The sequence below is a fragment of the Nelusetta ayraudi genome, unplaced genomic scaffold (genome assembly GCF_046127955.1).
Source record: "Nelusetta ayraudi isolate G7.1 ecotype Tasmania unplaced genomic scaffold, CSIRO-AGI_Nayr_v1 ptg000079l, whole genome shotgun sequence".
Classification (NCBI taxonomy): domain Eukaryota; kingdom Metazoa; phylum Chordata; class Actinopteri; order Tetraodontiformes; family Monacanthidae; genus Nelusetta; species Nelusetta ayraudi.
In genome coordinates, this window is record NW_027466129.1 from 567,860 (window position 1) to 586,206 (window position 18,347).

An 18,347-nucleotide genomic window follows, 5' to 3' on the forward strand; every position below is an offset into this window, starting at 1 on the left:
CTATCGTCAGCTTCCTACCCCTAAATTGAGTCGATATTCTACCAATGCCTACACTGATTTTCATAATATTGACTCTCCTGTCGTTATCTCATATCTCATCTGATGTGATGACTGCCGCAGAACAACAGTGACACAAACGGTATGCATGGAGGTAGCGGCTTCAAAGGAGCATTGAATGTGGATAACAATGACTTGGAGGTCAGGGCTGGTATACATACAGGTATATCTCCCGAGTGAATGAAACACTGGAAAAATGAAGCAGAGACAGAAAATCTACACGCTTTAATTGGACGGCAAAGTCTGCAGATTGTACACAAATACAAGAATATACATCAAGAAAAACTGATGCAGCCCCCGCAGAGCAGAGTTACGTCTTCAGTAAAAGCACCGACTGGAACCAGTGGAATTTCCCCACATTGGAGACGTTTCCACAGTCAACTGGAATAACAACAACAAAAAAGTTTTTTCCTCCTCCTTGTGTGCCCTCAGCCCGATGCCGACAGGGCACTGAGCGCCTTGGGCCTGTGGAAGGCACTGTGCCGCCGGAGGCGGGCGTCGTCGGAGAACTGCTTGCCGCAGATGCCGCACTTCTTCCTCCTCCTGTGGTTCTGCAGGTGCTGCAGCAGACTCTGGCCGCGGCCCAGCCGCCTGCCACAGATGCCACAGACGCCATCCAACCGGTGTGCCTGCACGTGCGTGCGCAGTGTGTACATGTAGTGGAACCTCTTGCCGCAGGCCTTGCACTGGTGCGGCCCGGCAGGGCCGTGGTTGGCCGAGGACAGCGGCGGCCGCCTGGCTGGGCCGGAGTTTGATATCTTTGGCAGCGGCCTCCTCCTCTTCGGCCCGAGGCTCTTTAAGACCGACGGTGGATTCTTCTCCTCAGGGCTCCGGGTTCTGACGTAGAGCTGCGTGGAGGGGTCGGCGCTGCCCACGCAGGCCTCGGGCTGGGCGTAACGGGACGGGTCGGTGTCCTTCTCAACCTGTTGACCCTCTTCCTCCTCTTCCTCTTTGATATGGAGGAACGTCGACGCCTGTTGACTCTCCAGGTCCCGACTGCCGGCCTTCTGACACCAGCTGTCGGAGCTCAGGGGAGCCTGTTCGTCCACAGGACTCTGATTCGTCTCTGAGGGAGAGGACAAGAGTTCAGACGAGAAGAAGAAGAAGAAGAAGAAGAAGAAGAAGAAGAAGAAGAGGGTTATTAAGACAAAAAGGTGAAGAAGATTGTTTTTCACTTTTTACTGTACATTTTACAGGGTACATTTGCACAGTAAAAAAATAAAATAAAACAACCACATTCTAAAAATGCCTTACATAAATACAGATTTCACTAAAATTTAACAAACAAAAAAAATACAGAAATAAATAGACAAGTCAGCAGGCTAGTCACACTGGAAGGAAATGTGTAAAATGTATGTCTGTGTATCTTGCCAAAAAATGTTTTATAACCCCAAATGTTGATGAAGCTTTTCAACTCATTGAGAAGAAGAAGAAGAAGAAGAAGAAGAAGAAGAAGAAGAAGAAGTTCAGAAAAAAAAGTCTGCATAACTGGTCACTGGTGAGACTGACTTGTCTGTGACCAACATGGGGGCCTAAACACACTGAACACACACACACACTCACCTGCTCCGTGGGAATTCCGTAGTAACGCAATGCCTGTAAAGTCAAAGTAAAACAGTCCATTAAAGTGATTATCAGCCTCTTTAGAGGGGGAAAAAACTGTTAACCGACATCGTTTATGCAGAAGAAATGACACTACACTGCACATATCATATAATAAATATAAATATAAATATATAATAAAAAAACAAAAAAAACAAACAAGATCAGACAGTGAACGCACCGTGCATCTTCGATATGTGCATGTCGAAGTTGCGTTTGCGAGCGATGGTCTTGTGGCACAGTGTGCAGTGCCAGTGGCTCCTCTTGGTGCCCTGGATCCTCTCTTTGCACATGCACGGCACCACAAAGTGTTCTGACCACAGCGCCATCAGAGGGAGAGAGGGTGGGGAGAGTGAGGGAGTGACAGCCCATTTTCATCTACATCCTTTATTTGGAAAAAAAAAATGTATATACATACCTATACCGTTGAGGAGGAAGCGGGACGCTCCCTTGTAATGCTTCAGCATCAGATGCTTCTCGGTGGCCACACACGGGTTGATGCAATAAGGACACTCACCGCTGGCCACACTCGTTCCATATGCCAGGAAGTCGTCGCACGATGTGAATGAAAACTTCACTTCTGAGGGGAAAACAGCACAGGACAAGACAAATGTAAAGTATGCTAAAGATTTTTTGGCGGACTGTTGACGAGACTAGAAATCCTACTGGCGGGATCAGTGGGGGTCCTTCCAGCGGCTGGACTCGTCTTCTCCAAACAGCCGGTGGCAGCAGCAGCAGCAGCGCTGGTCCTGTGGGAGGGCGGACCTGAGGCAGCAGGGTCGCTCCTCGCAACATGATCGGCATTGGCTTTGGCTGCGGCGTGAGAGGACAAGGAGCAAAATCCAGCTGTTACTCGAGGGTCAAAAAACAAAACAAAAAAAAAGCAAAAACAAAGGACGGATGCGCTGGAACTATGGTCAAAATAATGAATGACACAACTGAGGAAAAGGTCACAGTGGGCTGTCACCTTTGTTTGACCAGGAGTGGAGTGATGGGTGTTGTTACAGAACTCAGCGTCTGTGTGTGTGTCAGTAGTAGTGGCTGTTGCATGTGGCCAGGTTTATCGTCACACTTTGGGAGTCCACCCCCCCCCCCCCCCCGGCCTTAGATGATGATGCCAACCAATGCCCCATTTGCACCCCCAGACCCCCCCCCCCCTCCCCCAATCAGCAACAACTGGCGGGCAAAGCGCCACACTCCTTTAAGTCACTGTCCCTCTGCTGGATAAACAGTATGAAATAGTGAAACAAGTTTAAAAATAAATAAATAAATAAATAAAAATAAAAAGTCACAGTCCAAACTGTCTCCAGCGTTGTCAAGACGCAAACCACGCACTGCACGTGAAAGGCGTTGTTAAAGCGTAATAACAACAACCGCGCCGAGGTTAGCCAGCTAGGCAGCTAGCTAGCTAGCGGAGGTACCGAGAGTGGGCGGCAACTTTCTTTTCTTTGAGCGCCTTGTTTTAAATCAACATTAGGGAGCCGCAATGGGATTGTGTTTTGTTTGTTTTTTTTTACTAGTAGGTGGCCCAACAATAGTGGCGGAGGTGAAGCTAAAGGAAAGGCCGGCCACCTGGAGTATTTTTCGGCAGGCTGGTCTTTAGGATGACGTCCAGCAGGGAGCGGTGGCGGTCGTTCTCCTCTTTCAGCCGCACGGCCTGCGCCTCGTACTCGGCGATGGTCCTCGCGATGGCGGTCACGATCTCCGATGCGATCGCGCTCAGTCGCTCGGACACGAGAAGTTTGAGCTCCTCGATTTGGCCCGTGGTTACGCTACCCGTGCACTCCATGGTCTCCTCCTGGAGCCGCTGTAAGCCAAAGATTGTGAGTGGGAGACAGATGATGCCTCCACCAATAAGGCAGCAAACAGCTGTGAGACGCTACACACTTCCGGTGTTGTGCGTGACTAAACATCCTATCCATCCGAGCGAGTATGTTTTTTTTCACCATAAATACCTTTGTGTATATTTTCTTTTGTTTAAAAAATAAACTGATTTAATATAAAATGTAGTATATATTTTATTCCTTAAAAGCAACAACGAAGGAAATGGGCCAACCCGGAACTGTGGATGCAGGAGGGAAAAAAGTAGGGACTCCGTTAAAATTAAAGATACGTTTCCATTTCATTCTTTCAACATAAATGCCGTCGACTTGGTCGAATACTCTCATGAGTGGCTTCTGGTGGCAGCTAAAACTCTTCTCCTTTTTTAGCTTTCTGTCGCCATTTCCAAAAGCAGGCGTTTGCAGCGACACCACGTATCTTATGGCGGCAAATGTGTGATTCATGATTCATTAAAAATAAAAACAATTGCTAAAATGAAGGCGGTACTTTCATACTCATATACTACACAGCTGCACCACTGAGCAAATAGGGAAAAAAAACAATCTTGTTTCTGACTAATTTCTCGCGAACCTCACAAACGAAAGTTTCACTGGCAGCATCATTAGATTTACATACTTGGCAGCTGCTGCAGAAGGACAATGGCAGGCTGACATCAGCAGCTGCCACAACAAACCAGTTTTGTGTCACAGCAACAGCGGACGACCAGGAACGACCCAGTGGAATTGTAACTTGTTATATTCAATTTGATCATCCAATCCGTCCTCCACAAAAAAATAACAAAAAATAATAAACACAAAACTCACAATAACAAATTAGTGATTATTTTATTTATAGTATTGCAATCAAATATAATTTTATTTTTGATAATCAATTTTATTAGGAAAAGGAAGTTCTAAAGTTTAAAAACAACAACAACATTTTATGCTTGAATTCCTGAACAATGGCTGGTTTCTGATAATCACACCTGGTAAAAAAAACTTTAAAAAAAAATGTCATTGCAATACTTGGATACATTCACTTAATTTCCCGATGATTTTTTGTTCTTCAGTTTCTTGAGTCTTCAGTGTGTCCACAAAGGGTCTTAAAGGATCTGAGCCGACTGTTTGGTGCACGATGTGGAGGTGGGGCTGCAGGTGTACCCGTATTCACAGCAGTGCATTCCATCTGCACAGCACTTACCCTGAAACAGAGCAGGTGGTGAGATTATTATTTATTATTTTAATTATCATTACTTCATTAATGTGTAATAAAAAAAAATCTGGAAAGGGAAAATCTTTCTCTGTACCAGTTTGTAGGGGCAGCAGGACCACTGACCCCGGGCTCCTCTGCAGCACGATTTTCCAGCAGGACAGTAGAACTTGGAGTCACACCGGATGACCGCTGCCTCCTCGGTGGCATCCACGGCCTCTGTCAGTGCCACCAATGGTTTCTATGAAGGTGAATATAAAATGTGTAAATGACATAATTCTCACTTTGTATGTGGGAGTAAAAGCTAAACTAAACCTTAAAAGCAAATATTATATGAATATTTAACTTGTCCAACCTCTTCCAGGCTGGTCTTCTCCTCTGCAGGCGAGGAGAGGGCGGGGAACGACGACAGCGCTTGTCTCTCAGGAAACGGGTATCTCAGGCCTTGTCTCACACAGTGTGTGTAGGTCAAGTCACAGTCGTAACCATAGGGGCAACAGTGGATGCCGTCCGTGCAGCAGCGGGCCTGGGAGGTACACATTTTGCAATGACCACCAGTTGTTTTGCATTCAAGCACACAAAAAACATTCATCTGTTAAACGTTTCAAGATCATAAAGTCATAATTACATAAGTAATTATAAGGCCCATAAGCCAAATTACATAGAAGAAAGCTCACTACTCATGGTTCAGAAAACGGGATAAGGCTTTGTTAGCTCGGCCAGTTAATATTTAACTCGCAGACCGCAGCCTTTCTCTCGCCTGATAACCCTGTAAAAAAGACTTCACGGTGCTCAGGGTGGACTCACAGAGGGGATTGGGCAGCAGAACCAGGGGCCTTTGGGGTGTCTGCAGCAGGTGGTGCCATCGGGACAGTAGTAGACGTGGTCGCAGTAGACCACCGAGCTCTTGCTCTCCTCCAGGCTGTTCTGGAGCTCCACACTGGGGGCCAGAGGCTGGAGGGGAGCTGCAGCCTCCTCCGTCAATACCATGGGAATGCTGTCCAACGGCTGTGAGCAATTTACATGCACTGTTATTTAGTATGTGGGGTTTAAAGCAAACTAGGATTTTTTTCTTTAGGTCCAAAAACTAATTTAAAAACAAAACAAAAAAAAACATCACTTGGTTCATAATTAGGGAAATATCTTTTTAGATCAATTTTTTTCCTCGATCAGGCCCAACTTGTCTAACCTCTTCCTCGCTGATCTTCTTCTCTGCAGGCGAGGAGAGGGCGGGGAACGACGACAGCGCTTGTTTGTCGAGAAACGGGTATCTCAGGCCTTGTCTCACACAGTGCTTGTAGGTCAAGTCACAGTCGTAACCGCGCGGGCAACAGTGGATGCCGTCCGTGCAGCAGCGGGCCTGTGAGGGACAAAATTTGCAATGACCACCAGTTGTTTGCATTCAAGTACAAAAAGCTCAAACTCCATGACATAGAATATTCCTCAGTGTAGTGTTGTTGTCAGGACGGCACCAACCGAGACCAAGATATTATCAAGACTAGAGAGTATCGAGATCCAGACAAGAGAAAGGAATTTTGGGAAGAAAAAATAACAACAAAACAAAAACATTTGACCAGTTTCTTTTTTAAATTCAGGGTTGTTTCTAAATCGAACAGCAACCTTTCGTTTCAGAAAGGTGTCTTTTAACATTCTGCTGCTTTGGCAGCTATTTTGAACCATTTTCAAAAATACAGCTTTGCTTCATAAAATGAAAACTTTTTTTTAACAAGGAATAAGGGGGTGTGTCACTCTGGGTGTCACAAATGGAGGGTGACAAGACATGAGCTGGATTATTTTCTGTTATTATCGTGTCATTGCAGTGTTGGCTGAGTCTCGACTGGTCTTGACCAAAAAACCCAAGTCGGCCCAGTCTGAGACCGAGACAGAGACGAGACCCGGTAAGAATGCCCCCGAGTCTGAGGCGAGACCGAAACCCTTAAAAAGTGCTACAACACCGCCTCAGTCCATGAATGGATAGGGTCAAATTAAAAAAATGCAAAGCTCATCATTCACGGTTCAGTTATTGAGATGTAGTTTCATACCTCAGAGTTAATATTTAACTCGCAGGCCGCAGCCTTTCCCCGCTAACCCTGTAAAATAAACCTGCCAGGAGTATTAGGGGACCATCATGGTGCTCAGGGTGGACTCACAGAGGGGATGGGGCAGCAGAACCAGGGGCCTTTGGGGTGTCTGCAGCAGGTGGTGCCATCGGGACAGTAGTGGACATTGTCGCAGTAGACCACCGAGCTCTTGCTCTCCTCCAGGCTGTTCTGGAGCTCCACACTGGGGGCCAGAGGCTGGAGGGGAGCTGCAGCCTCCTCCCTCCGCACCATGGGGATTCTCCTCCACGGCTGCCCCACCTTCTCACACATCATCGTGGCCAAGTTGCAAGTGTAGCCCTCAGGGCAGCAGTGGGCCAAGTCGGAGCAGCACACGGCCTAGCACAATGAATTAAAAAGAACATGGCTGTTGATACACAAAGTATAAAGGACAGAAAAGAGGAAGCAACAGTTTCTTTCACTTTCACACCCAGCCAGGGCGCTTCCTGGTGCGTCGTGATTCATTTTTGCGCGTTCCTACCCGTGGATAGGGACAGCAGTTGTATCCTTGCTTGGTGCGGCAGCAGCTGTTCACGTCGGGGCAGAATTTGCCGTCGGGACATGTGATGGAGGAGGCCAGGCCTCCCAGCAGCAGCAGGCACAGAGTTTCTCTCAGCATCTGCACAAGGTCGGGTTACCGTCAGCTCAGGGGTGAGATACTTCACCTGAGTTCACTCCTGAATTTGTTCACTTTAGCTTCATTTCAACATTTCTTTTTTTTTTTTAAGAAAAGATTGAACGAGAACATCTAAGTACATGTGCCTGTGCGTATGACATGTGGGCACATTAGAGAAACGAAATACGAATGATCAAACATGTCAGTTTTAACATTTTAAGTGCATAATTCAAATAAGGATTTCCATGTTCAGGAAGACTGATTCAAGAGTGGTTTTCTCTGCAAAGTCTGTGAATTTAAAGCTAAAGTTTAAAGCTAAAACAATTCTAGACATTATTTCTGGAAGGACAGGAGGAGAAAAAATTAAATCAAATCTATTTCAAAGAAACTTAACACAATCTGTGCGCCTTTTTTACCCTTTCACCCACCTTTCCGTTGAAGTGGTTCGCCAGCTTCCTCTTTACACGCACGCTGCTCTTCTATTATAAGGCAGGTTGGCCCCGCCCACCTCACCCAGATCTTTGGGTCGGTTATTATCGCAATCACGGCGTCACATGACGGCACCATCGGGAGGAAAGTGTTTCAAGGGTTATGTTGCTGCTTGCCCAAGTCAACGCTGACCTCGTGAACTGCAACGGTGCTGCAGTCACAAGGTCAACAAGTGTGTAAACGCGTCGCTTTTATTGCGACAGAGAAAGTAGGTTAAATCATTTTAATGATATTCACTCCAACGAAGGGATTTGAATCAAACGACAAAGTTCAAATCTGCGAAGCGCCCAGGCTCCTCGGTTCACTTATTGATTTGAAACCTTCAAAAACTTGTCACTCACGCAACCAACCAACCACACTTTGTTCCTTTTTTGCAAGGGGTTTTGTAACTGAATTGATGAAAACTCAAATTTCCCCCAATATGCTAAAAAAAAAAGAAAAAAAAGGGGAAATGAGACCGAATGAACCCGAGTGCGACGCCTTCGACACTTCGTCTTTTCCGTGGCCACACTGGCCTGAACTGCAATGTCTGGTGTTGTTGGCACATCGTACTGTACTTTGTTTGGGTTGTAAATGAGAATTAGTTCTGAGCCTTTTTTAAAAAAAAAGAAAGAAAGAAAAAATCAAGAGGGAAAACGACCTTGCAACAACAATGAGGACACAACTTGTGCAGACACACAACATGAACAGATGCTAAAACGCTGCTTTATTCACCAAGTCCCAACGATGACGCGCTCACACCACAGCAGAGCCCAACAGTCAGGGCTCCTTTTGTTCTTTTTCTCACGTTTCCTTGTGATCGCGAGGGTCCAACTTCAATATGAGGCTGGTGAGACATCAGAACAGCCTCATCTAGCTACTAGAAATAAAAATAAAAATAATGATGATAATATTAATCACGATGGTAATAATAATAATAAAAAAAAATGAGACCTCCAGTTTAAAGAGGATATTCTGTCTCTGATAGGACAGGAATAAGAGGAGCGGTGATGACAAAATAAAAAAAATACATGGAATCCATTTGAATCCTTCCGTTTGGGAAATAACGTAGGAAAATAAAACAGATTCTCAAAAACAAAAGAATGGTGGGTGCAGCAGGAAGGCTGCAGCATCAGTGAGTCTGTGTGGGTCTGTGGTGGATGTTTGGAGGACCAGAACTGGATGGAACAGGTTTCGTTTGGAGGTGGGAGGACCGGGAGACTGTTCAACAAGTTAGTCCTGTTCTGGGTCCGACTGGGACGCCGTCTTCTTCTTCTTCTTCCTGCCGTGTTTCTTGTGCTTCTTTTTCCTCTTCTTCTTGGATTTATCCTGCAAAAAAAAAAAAAATCACAATGAGGTCATCAACGCATTCCTGCTGGAATGCAAACAAGCCGTGTTTTTGGCCAAAGTCTAAAATTCTGGGAAAACAAAAAGAAGAAGAGGAGGAAGAACTGGGCGGGGCTCACTGTTGTTTTATCCTGCTCTTCACCACTTCTCTTTTTCTTCTTGTTGTCTTTTTCTCCTGCTGTCTGCAGGAGTGAAAAGTCAAATCAGAAAAAGAGTGAAGGTTTGGGTTTTCTTTACTTTCCGTTCCAACAGGCAGACACGCAATGTTGCAGTGGTGCGCTTTCAATTTCAACATCGTCAACGGCCACTTAAAGCGCTTACTTTCAAGCGCGACCCGACACACTGGACGAACCACTTTACGGCAACGTCACACGTTTATTTAGAGGCGGTCTTACATACTACCATTAAAAATACATAAGATTGTAAAATGACGGAATGGAACCCAATAAGTAACCTCGGTGAGGGACGAAGTCATAAAAAGTGTTATAAGACGTTATTGTCGTAGCAAACTCGTAGCAAGCTCAAGTTACCCGGAGCTGCTTTAAGGTCTCAACACAGGACTTTTACACATTATCAAAGCAGCAGCATATTTAATAGAAAAATATATGGTAAAATAAATACATTTGGCCCCTTTACTTTGTTACAACAAAACATTAAAATTGTGATTAATCCACGTTATAGGACAAGAAAAAAAATGTGTTAAAGAGGAGGCTGGAGATGTGATTTCACTGCTGCTGCCGATCCCTCGCTGACCCGCCACACTTTCATCGGCAGCCTCTCTGAACTCACTCGGCGGGAGCGATTAAAAGTCTGTTAACTGTCCGAGTGTGAGCCTAAACACACTCAGCTCTGGAAATCAACCCTTTGTGATGTCACAGATATCGATGTCGTGTACCCCCCCCACCCCCCACTCTCCTCCAGGCAGAAGGTCCAATGACGCCTCGGTTTTACCAGGAGTGTTGGCACATCAGTTGCGGTTTGCGCTGAATGTTCATCAGTTTGGACTCGGTTCAGTTTGAGTTTGGATTGACAGTTTTACCTCGTCGCCCTCAGAGTCCACCGACGAGGCCGTGGACGAGTCTTTGCAAGCTCGCTCGGCCTTCCTTTTCCTTTTACTGCCCTTGTCGTCCTAAAAGATACACACACACGTGTGTGCGTGACTGTTTTATTTTTTTGCCATTTGTGGACTTTGGCATGTGGGTGTTATAATATAAACCTGTTCACATGTGATCTTGAAATACGTGCTAAATTGACTTGGTGCGTGTGAGAAAAACCTTCTCTTTGTCCACTTCTTCTTTGATTCTTCTCTTTTTCTTCTTGAAGAAAAATATTCAGATAAGCTTCAGTTACACAATGGTAAACATTTTAGCACCACAAATAGGATTCAGAAAAGCGGAATTGAAAAAATGCAGAAAATCGTAAAATGCCGGGAACCTTGGTGTCAGCGTCGGATTCTTCTTCGGAGATGTCCGACCCTCTCCTGGTCGACGGCTTCTTCCTCTTTCGTTTTTTCTTTACACTCTTCTTTTCATCCTGAGCGCAAACAAAAAAAAACATTTTTCGACACTTTACCACTCTGCTACTGTGAGCAAATCTAAAGGAATAATAATGCGAACCCGACACGCTTTGACGGCTCACCTCGTTATCAGATTCTGAAGAAGAGCTGCTGGAGGAATCAGAACTCGATGAGGAGGAGGAGGAAGAAGATGAGGAACGCTTGACCAAAACACAATGAGAGCAGGGTTCATTAGACTTAAGGTTGGACTCTTGATCACAATCAGGAAAACTAGAGAAAAGACAATTTTCAATGTGAGACGCGCGTGTGTGTGTGTGTGTGTGTGTGTGTGTGTGTGTGTGTGTGTTTGCTTTGAACAGCGGCCAGAAGTCTGGAGGTCTTTTCTCACCCTGCTGGACTTTTTCTTTTCCTTCTTCTTTTTCTAGATTAAAAACAAACAAACAAAAATGTCAAGTGAGGGACAATCCAGAACAGGATTGCGGCAGTTCAGAGTATCAGTCAGGAGTCTTCCATACTTCTCTTTTGTCCCTTTTCTCCTCTTTCTCGTTCCCGATCCGCTTCTCGCGGTTCTTTGCCAGTTCTTTTCTCCATTTCTGAAAATAAGTGGGTAAAAAAAAGAAAATAAGTAAATTTGTCTTATTTGGCAAAACAGGTCAACAAAATAATTTATTTTCCATAACCACAAATACTTAAATGATGGTGGTAAATCATCAAACAACAAACATACATCGTTCATTTTGTCCTCAAAGTCAGCCAGCGCCCGCGAGCCCTTCTTCTTCTTCTCCAGCTGCTCCTTTAACTCTTCCCTGACAAAAACAAAGAAACAAACAAAGAAAAATCAGGAGGTCAGGCAGTGGAGGTAGGTTTTCTGTTTAAATCTATGGCAATGCAGGGAACAGGCTGATGCATCCAAAACTATGAAAACTTTAAATCAATTCCACTCAAACTTAAAGGGAAGGAAACGTCAAGGCCAGGTGGTGTATAGAAAATACAAGTGCGCTCCCTAGTGGCTCCGGAGTATAAAACAAGCACACAAAAAAGCCTGAACAAATGAAAACAAACTACGTTGACGTCACCATTAGCGGTCATGTGCAAGTTGAATTGATGTGTTGGCCACTAATTAGTCCTGAGAAGGTGAAGCCAAATGACTTCATTTCAGATTTTTCTTGGAGGGGGGGAAAAGAGAGCTAGTTTGGCGCCGTTTGACTGCAAAAGCATTGCTCACCATGTTGGTCGGGGTCTGCTTAAATAATCCTGGATTGATGGCCCAGAATTCTGGACCGGGCCCCTGGCTCTGGCAGCAGCGATGGGGTTGACATAGGCCTGGTAAAAAAAATAAATAAAAATAATAATTTTTGACGTGTTTTGACAGACGCATGTGACAAACCCAGGTGATTTTAATCTAAGCAAACCTAGAAACGCAATGCTGGGATTGCTTTTATGAACCCCACTATAAGAAAGGGAAAAAAAATATACTTTAACGAGATTACTTCATCATAATGATTTAAGCGAAACCGGGACAATAATAATAATAATAATAATAATAATAATAATAATAATAATAATAAAAAAAACATCACCACCACTGTCGGCCATGGCCTGAGAATATGACACGGCTTGGTGTTTAACTAAAAACACAAATCCGAGACTGAATTTGACTGGACTTCACGCTAGAATTATGGTGGGTTAATACACTGTGTTGATCATGTATTCAACGGGGAAATAAGGACGGTGCGCCGCATCACCACGTAACAAAAAATAAAAAAAACAACATTCGTCAAGACGTCGTCCGCATCGGCTAGCAGGCGCAGCGCATAGATGTCGGGAAAACACCGACAGTGTCACAGTTAAACCAGGCAACAGTTAAGAACACGGACGAATTGACTCCAGAACACATTTCTGCAGAGTTGCATTCAACGCGGTACTAAATAACAACCAGGCCCTGCAGCAGTGCGAGTGCCGAAGAGCGTTTTGCTAGCTGCTAAAAGCTAAACCCCCAGCACTGCTGAGCTAAACCTCACGCTTCCAGACATAGGCGCAAAGCTACTTTTGTGTTTATTTCACGAAACGGGTGCAGTGACTCACCACTCGGTTGTCCCTCTTGCCCATGTTAAGCTAACAGTATTCGAAATAGGAGAACGACCATTCACGTTTCCACGCTAGCAAGCGCCCGTTAGCCCCTGATATTTTTCTGTACCATTCTCGTTTCGCTAAAGCCCTGCAGCTTTCTCCGCCTCTGATTGGCCAATATTGGTTGCCTTTCAACCCTTTTGTGATTGGATGCCGTCGACGATAGGTTTAAAACGCGTTCGGCAATCCGAGCCAATCAGGTGGGTGGTGGGAGGGTAAGTGAACGCATTGCCGCCACCGCGTGTGCTGGAGGACGTACTGCCTACCTCTGAAACGGGGATAGCAGAACTTGACTCGTGGGCCACGAGGGGCTGGAGCAGAAGCAGATGGAGTTTTTTTCGTGACCCAAACGTGTTGCTTCAATGTCAATTGAAAATGAACAAAAGCAAAGCAACAACAAAATGTCTTTGAAGCCCCATGGTATTTAGCTCTTTATTGAAAACACTGGACAATGATGAAATACAGCTATTTCATTACTTACTTACTTGCTATTACCATCAGATTAAATTGTAATATTAACAATTAGCGCCAGATTAAAAAGTTTAACAGGCCGCATATGGCCCCCAGGCCGTAGTTTTAACCACGCCTCTTCTAAAACGTGACAGAAAATCTTACATTTCTGGCAGTTAAACATTTTTTGGACCTTCTGACAAATAAAAAAAGAAATCAAATACGTATCTGATGGAACATACTGATGTTTTTTTTTTCTTTTTTAAATGAAGTTACTCTAAAGCTTTAAATCTTATAACTACCTTTTATTTTTATTGAAAGTAAAAATCATCTATGGTGCTTCATGGTCTGCTCAATGGCAATGGCAACTTCACCAAAAGCAGTCTTTCACCTGCCAGTCTTTAGCAGAATAGGTTTAAAAGCAACATTGTAGTTCCAAGCTACAAGAGATTATTAAAAGGGGCACAACATCAACAGTCAGGGTCATAACAGAAATCACTGAAGACTTGTTTATTTATTATTTATCCGGTGTAACAAAATAACTTGACATTTCATACATAGAAGTTAAATGCCATGATTTTCCTCCCTTCGCCTTCTCTCATTTTCCACGTGCTCCCCCTCGATAGCTAGCACAGGAAAAAAAAAAAAAAAAATGCATCGCTCGTGACAAAACGCCGACTCCAAGATAGTGGATGGTGGCCAGCTCGGTCCAAATAAGCCTTAAAACACCTTGCAATCGGGCTCGACACAAGTAGGCAAGAACATGTAGGATTCTCGTGAGAGAGAGCATAGCAGTCACACTCTTTTCTGTTTCAATGTAAACATCTACTGTACTGTCCAAAGCACTTTAAAGTTTCCATGGCATGGTGTTACAGGGCTGGACACCAGGCTGGAGACTCCATCATCAAACACAACTACACAGTGCTTGGGGGTTTGAGCAGGCGATTATAGACGGAACCGCATCGTGTTCATCCGGCCCGACGCAGGCAGTTACGTTCAGACAGTAATCAGTAACATATGTGATAAATAGGAATGGCAGTAGACATGGAACAGCTTGGAGGACGAAGAAGAAGAAGAAGAAGTGCGGAAAAAAGAAAAACCTGAAGAAGTTGTGTTGTGGTCAGTTAGTAGCCCGTTGATGTGCAAACTGCGCCCGGAGGGTTCGAGAGAGAACCAGAACAGGAACCTGAGAAAAGTCCAGAGAGTGTGTGTCTGAGTGTGTGTGTGTGTGCATATGATAGCAGCACCAGCACGTTAGGAAAACTATAAAACCAGTGTTAACATTGTGTTACTGTTCTGAAAGAACTACAGACATTTATACAAAAATACAAACTTTGCATTTAGGTGACTTTATTTCTCTTGCTGGTTTAAAAAAATCTTGGGGAGGAGGGGGTGTGGGGTGTGGGGGGTTGTGTGGGGTAACTTCAGCGAACGGCCACAGTGTCGGCAGTGGGAACGTACTGGAAACGGTTGCCCCCCCGCCCCCCTCTCGGCCTTCCAGCTTTCAGCTCTCAAATCAAGATGATGGAAAAAATATCATTTTCCCTCATAAAAACACAAACTTTGTGTACTGTGGGGAATCTCCTCCGATGAGGGAAAAATGTTGAATTTTCATGTCAGCGGGGGAGGAGATTTTCAAGAAGAAGACCGAGTGAAGAGAAAGCACCTTCACTGCCGAGACTGTGATGAATGGGAGACGACAGGCCAAGTAGCCCTGAACAAACATAAAGGGACGAGACTGTCCCCCTCAAAAAAAACCCCAGCGAAAAACAAAACCACAAAATATTTGTGCCTTATCTCAACCTCAAGAAAAAAACAAAACAAAAGTCGCTCTGAATCCAAAGCCAATTTACCCGACGACTAATTTGACGAAAAACAAAAACAAAAAAACATTTAGAAAAATAAAATAAAAAACCTGCCTCACGACCTTCTGCGGACCCTGGCTAACGCTACGTCTGCGGTCGTCTAGATGGTACACACACAACTAGCGGCTAGCGTTAAAATAACATCCCACCGGCGCTCCGACTACATCCGCACCTCAGCCGAGGCACTTTTGAAACCTGCCAAGTCGCCACTTGATAAAACTAAGCATATAAGACTTGTCAATAATATATATTTGTAAAAAAAAAAAAAAAAAAAAAAAAAAGAAGTAGAAGAAGAAGAAATTAAATACAGAATAGCAACGACGTGGTCAGGTGCCAATTCAGGTGCCGCATTTTCTGATTTTTCTCCACTAATCAATAGAGAATCAATGGGACCAGGCTGCAAAACAAAAAAACAAAACAAAACAAAAAAAATCACCAGGTGAGAATTTCTTCGTTCAACATCGTCTCAGTACGGACGTCCCTGTGCACAGCTGGAGACGTCCTCTAGGTGGCAGTGGTGCGCATTGAGCTGGAATGACGCTCCCTCTCCTCCTCCTCCCGTAAAGCAGCTTGAACGACGGCGGCGGAGCACACGCTACATATGTGTGTCTTTTTGTGTGTGCGGGCGTGCTCAGTACATGACACCGACATAAGGTGCCACCCCGCCCCTCCCTCCAGAAGCTCGGTGGCGTCCTCTGTACAGTCCGTCTCCACCGACGCCAACAGAACAAAATCCAAACCCCCGACTTTTGAAAGCACTGTTTCAAGTTTGTCGTCCTAAAAGCAGCATCGACAATCCATCCCTCCACCCCTCCATCCCTCCATCCATCCCTCCATCCATCCCCTCGCCACCGGGTGGTGGGGGGCGCTGTGCCCTGTTTCCGATCGGCTCCATCCAGTCGTCCTTTGACTTGACTTTTTTTTGACACTGATCATCGACACAAAACACACGCACGACCTTTTTAAAGCTCAATCATCAGGCTGTCGAGTGTCGTCCTCGGTTATTAGAACAAATGAACAAAAACAAGGCAGCGGCTGAGGACAGACAACAACAAGCAGACGTGAAGCACGACGACCTCTTTCCCTTCCTGCACGACCACGACGGCGACAGAGGCCACAGCTGATGGTCGTTAAGACACTCTGAAGGCCTCGAGAAGAAGAAGGAGGAGGAGGAGGAGAAGGAGGAGGAGGAGAAGAAGGGGGAGGAGGAGAAGAAGGAGGAGATGGAGGAGAAGAAGAAGGAGGAGGAGGAGAAGGAGAAGGAGGAGGAGGAGGAGAAGAAGAAGGGGGAGGAGGAGATGGAGGAGAAGGAGGAGGAGGAGAAGGAGAAGGAGGAGGAGGAGAAGGAGAAGGAGAAAAAGGAGAAGGAGGAGGAGAAGGAGAAGAAGGCACCGCAGAGTTTAGGCACAGAACTTTTTCATTTTTTTTAAAGCTGGACTGGAATCCTGGCAGTGTGTGGGGGGGAAGGGCAGGTAGAAGGGGAGGGGCCAATCCCACTCCCACTCCCAGACGCAAACCCAATCAAGAATTTGGGGGGCGGGGCTTGACGAAAACTCTGCTTGGTCACAGATTTTTCAGGTCAGGTGATGCAACACGACGCCGCTCGATGCTTGAAATTTGAAGGAGGAAAACGATCGTCACCGCTGCCGCCGCCGGCACCAAGAGACTAAGCCCCGCCTACCCGGCGGACGCCAGATTGTATCAAATCATTTCTTTTTTGTTGTTGTTGTTGTTGTATTTTTTTTTCTTCTTCTTTGCCCAGATTCCATCCTGGGGCCTCTCGCGTCTGATCAGTGTCAAGAAACATTGGGTGGATGCTCGCTGGGAACCGACTCATTCTGCGCAGCCTGCAGGGGGCGAGCCAGGGCAGCTCAGGCAGTCCTCTCCTCCATGGCGGCGGGCTTGTCGCTGGGGATGGGCTGGGCGGCGTACACGCTCCGGCTGTGGCTGTCCACGCTCTGGAAGTAGGCGTGGCTGAGGGCGGCGAAGGCCGACGTCCTCCTGGAGGGGTTGAAGGTCAGGAATTGCTGAAGAGGAAGAAGAAGTGGAGGAGGAGGAAAGGGTTAGAGAGCAGGAACAGGAAGTCTGTCCCTGGACTCACACTGACAGCGTCGGCGCTGCGGCTGCTTTCTTCTTCTACGCCGCCACCCTTCAACGCCGCTGCGGCCGCATTAGCATTTCAATGTCAGATACACGAGAGCGCCGAGTTTATGCAGTTTTCTTCTGAAAATAATAATAAACCAAACTGCAGGTTTCATACAGAAAGCAGGTATTTAAAGTACTGTAGCGTTCATTAAGGTTTCAGATTTAAAGTGAAATCTGCTTCATTGTTTGACAGCCGAACTGAACAGCGTTGAAGCCGATGCGTCATGTTAACGTTCCACACTATATTACAGCAGCACATACAGTACCGTATAAAAACTAAATACAGCACATTGTGTATTATGATGAAAATCGACCAGATCCATCGTGTTTTCCAAGCACTGACTTCCTGCCTGACTGATTCCACCTGAAGCTTATTTTTCCAAAGCAGCTTCAGCGTGCATGCGCCGCCCCCTGGTGGCAACACGCCCACTGACATCAAGGGCCATGATCTACTGCGGAGCCGCGAACGCGCCACAGACGCTTTCGGTGTGAATGGGGCTTGTGTGTGACCCCCCCCACCACCACCATGGATACCCACCATGAGGAGGCCCCGCCCCTGCTCGTCCATGTCTGGCACCAGGTTCTCGATGGGCTTGGGTGGCCGGGGGGCGAAGGCACTCTGGGGCAGGGCTACTTCCTGGGGCCAGTCGTCTGCTGAGGGCACCCCGACCACACTGTAGGGGTCAGAGAGGTCGTCAGCTCAGAGCCAAAAACAGCCTCGGATTAGAGCATTTTCTTTTTTTTTTTTTACACAATTTTTTTCCGCTGTGTTTCCATTAGTTGAGAACTTCTCCCCTCTGTGAATGTAGCGACTAGGTGCTTTGAAGGATCCGCTGAGATCAAAGTTATCAAAGTTAACGTTTAGCGGAACGTTCAGGATCAGGATGTAAATAAAACGATTCACTCTTCTCTTTTTGTTTAACAGAAAATGCTCAAAAAAGTGGTGAGCAGTGGGTGACTACATGTATACATAATATACATCGAATAAACACATGACGTTCTTATTTCATTTGAACTCTCCA

At 45.7% G+C, this 18,347-nt stretch overlaps 4 protein-coding genes across 6 annotated transcripts in view; all 4 read right to left on the reverse strand.

The window, feature by feature from the left end:
- Positions 1 to 267: 267 nt before the first annotated feature.
- Positions 268 to 3,605, reverse strand: LOC142899929 (uncharacterized). Its single transcript, XM_076043883.1, has 6 exons — positions 3,232 to 3,605; positions 2,326 to 2,472; positions 2,078 to 2,239; positions 1,841 to 1,972; positions 1,621 to 1,653; positions 268 to 1,123 (listed from the first exon to the last, which is right to left on the reverse strand). The coding sequence occupies exons 1-6, from the start codon at positions 3,446 to 3,448 to the stop codon at positions 486 to 488; spliced, it is 1,329 nt and encodes a 442-aa protein (XP_075899998.1). The 5' UTR covers positions 3,449 to 3,605; the 3' UTR covers positions 268 to 485.
- Positions 3,606 to 4,486: 881 nt separating this feature from the next.
- On the reverse strand, positions 4,487 to 7,928 carry LOC142899931 (progranulin-like). The gene is made up of 8 exons (XM_076043884.1): positions 7,833 to 7,928; positions 7,270 to 7,407; positions 6,840 to 7,127; positions 5,879 to 6,049; positions 5,497 to 5,697; positions 5,045 to 5,215; positions 4,787 to 4,930; positions 4,487 to 4,681 (listed from the first exon to the last, which is right to left on the reverse strand). Exons 2-8 carry the CDS (start codon positions 7,405 to 7,407, stop codon positions 4,583 to 4,585), a joined length of 1,212 nt encoding a protein of 403 aa, XP_075899999.1. The 5' UTR covers positions 7,833 to 7,928; the 3' UTR covers positions 4,487 to 4,582.
- A 648-nt stretch (positions 7,929 to 8,576) lies between these two features.
- Positions 8,577 to 12,982, reverse strand: fam133b (family with sequence similarity 133 member B). Of its 3 annotated transcripts, none has more exons than XM_076043886.1 (11): positions 12,821 to 12,982; positions 11,961 to 12,058; positions 11,463 to 11,541; positions 11,251 to 11,328; positions 11,124 to 11,156; positions 10,858 to 10,935; positions 10,654 to 10,752; positions 10,494 to 10,532; positions 10,259 to 10,348; positions 9,339 to 9,401; positions 8,577 to 9,201 (listed from the first exon to the last, which is right to left on the reverse strand). In XM_076043886.1, the coding sequence occupies exons 1-11, from the start codon at positions 12,842 to 12,844 to the stop codon at positions 9,106 to 9,108; spliced, it is 777 nt and encodes a 258-aa protein (XP_075900001.1). In that variant the 5' UTR covers positions 12,845 to 12,982; the 3' UTR covers positions 8,577 to 9,105. The 3 variants fall into 3 exon arrangements, with proteins under 3 accessions (XP_075900001.1, XP_075900000.1, XP_075900002.1); XM_076043885.1 differs by having other exon boundaries at positions 10,494 to 10,535; positions 12,821 to 12,980; XM_076043887.1 differs by lacking the exon at positions 9,339 to 9,401 and having other exon boundaries at positions 10,494 to 10,535.
- Positions 12,983 to 13,810: 828 nt separating this feature from the next.
- cdk6 (cyclin dependent kinase 6) overlaps positions 13,811 to 18,347 on the reverse strand; it is a 30,852-nt gene continuing 26,315 nt past the window's right edge. The window contains exons 7-8 of the mRNA XM_076043971.1: positions 17,864 to 17,999; positions 13,811 to 17,207 (exon numbers count right to left, since the gene is read on the reverse strand). Of these exons, the coding sequence (XP_075900086.1) occupies positions 17,052 to 17,207; positions 17,864 to 17,999 (292 nt within the window). The 3' untranslated portion in view covers positions 13,811 to 17,051. The remainder of the gene's footprint in view (positions 17,208 to 17,863; positions 18,000 to 18,347) is intronic.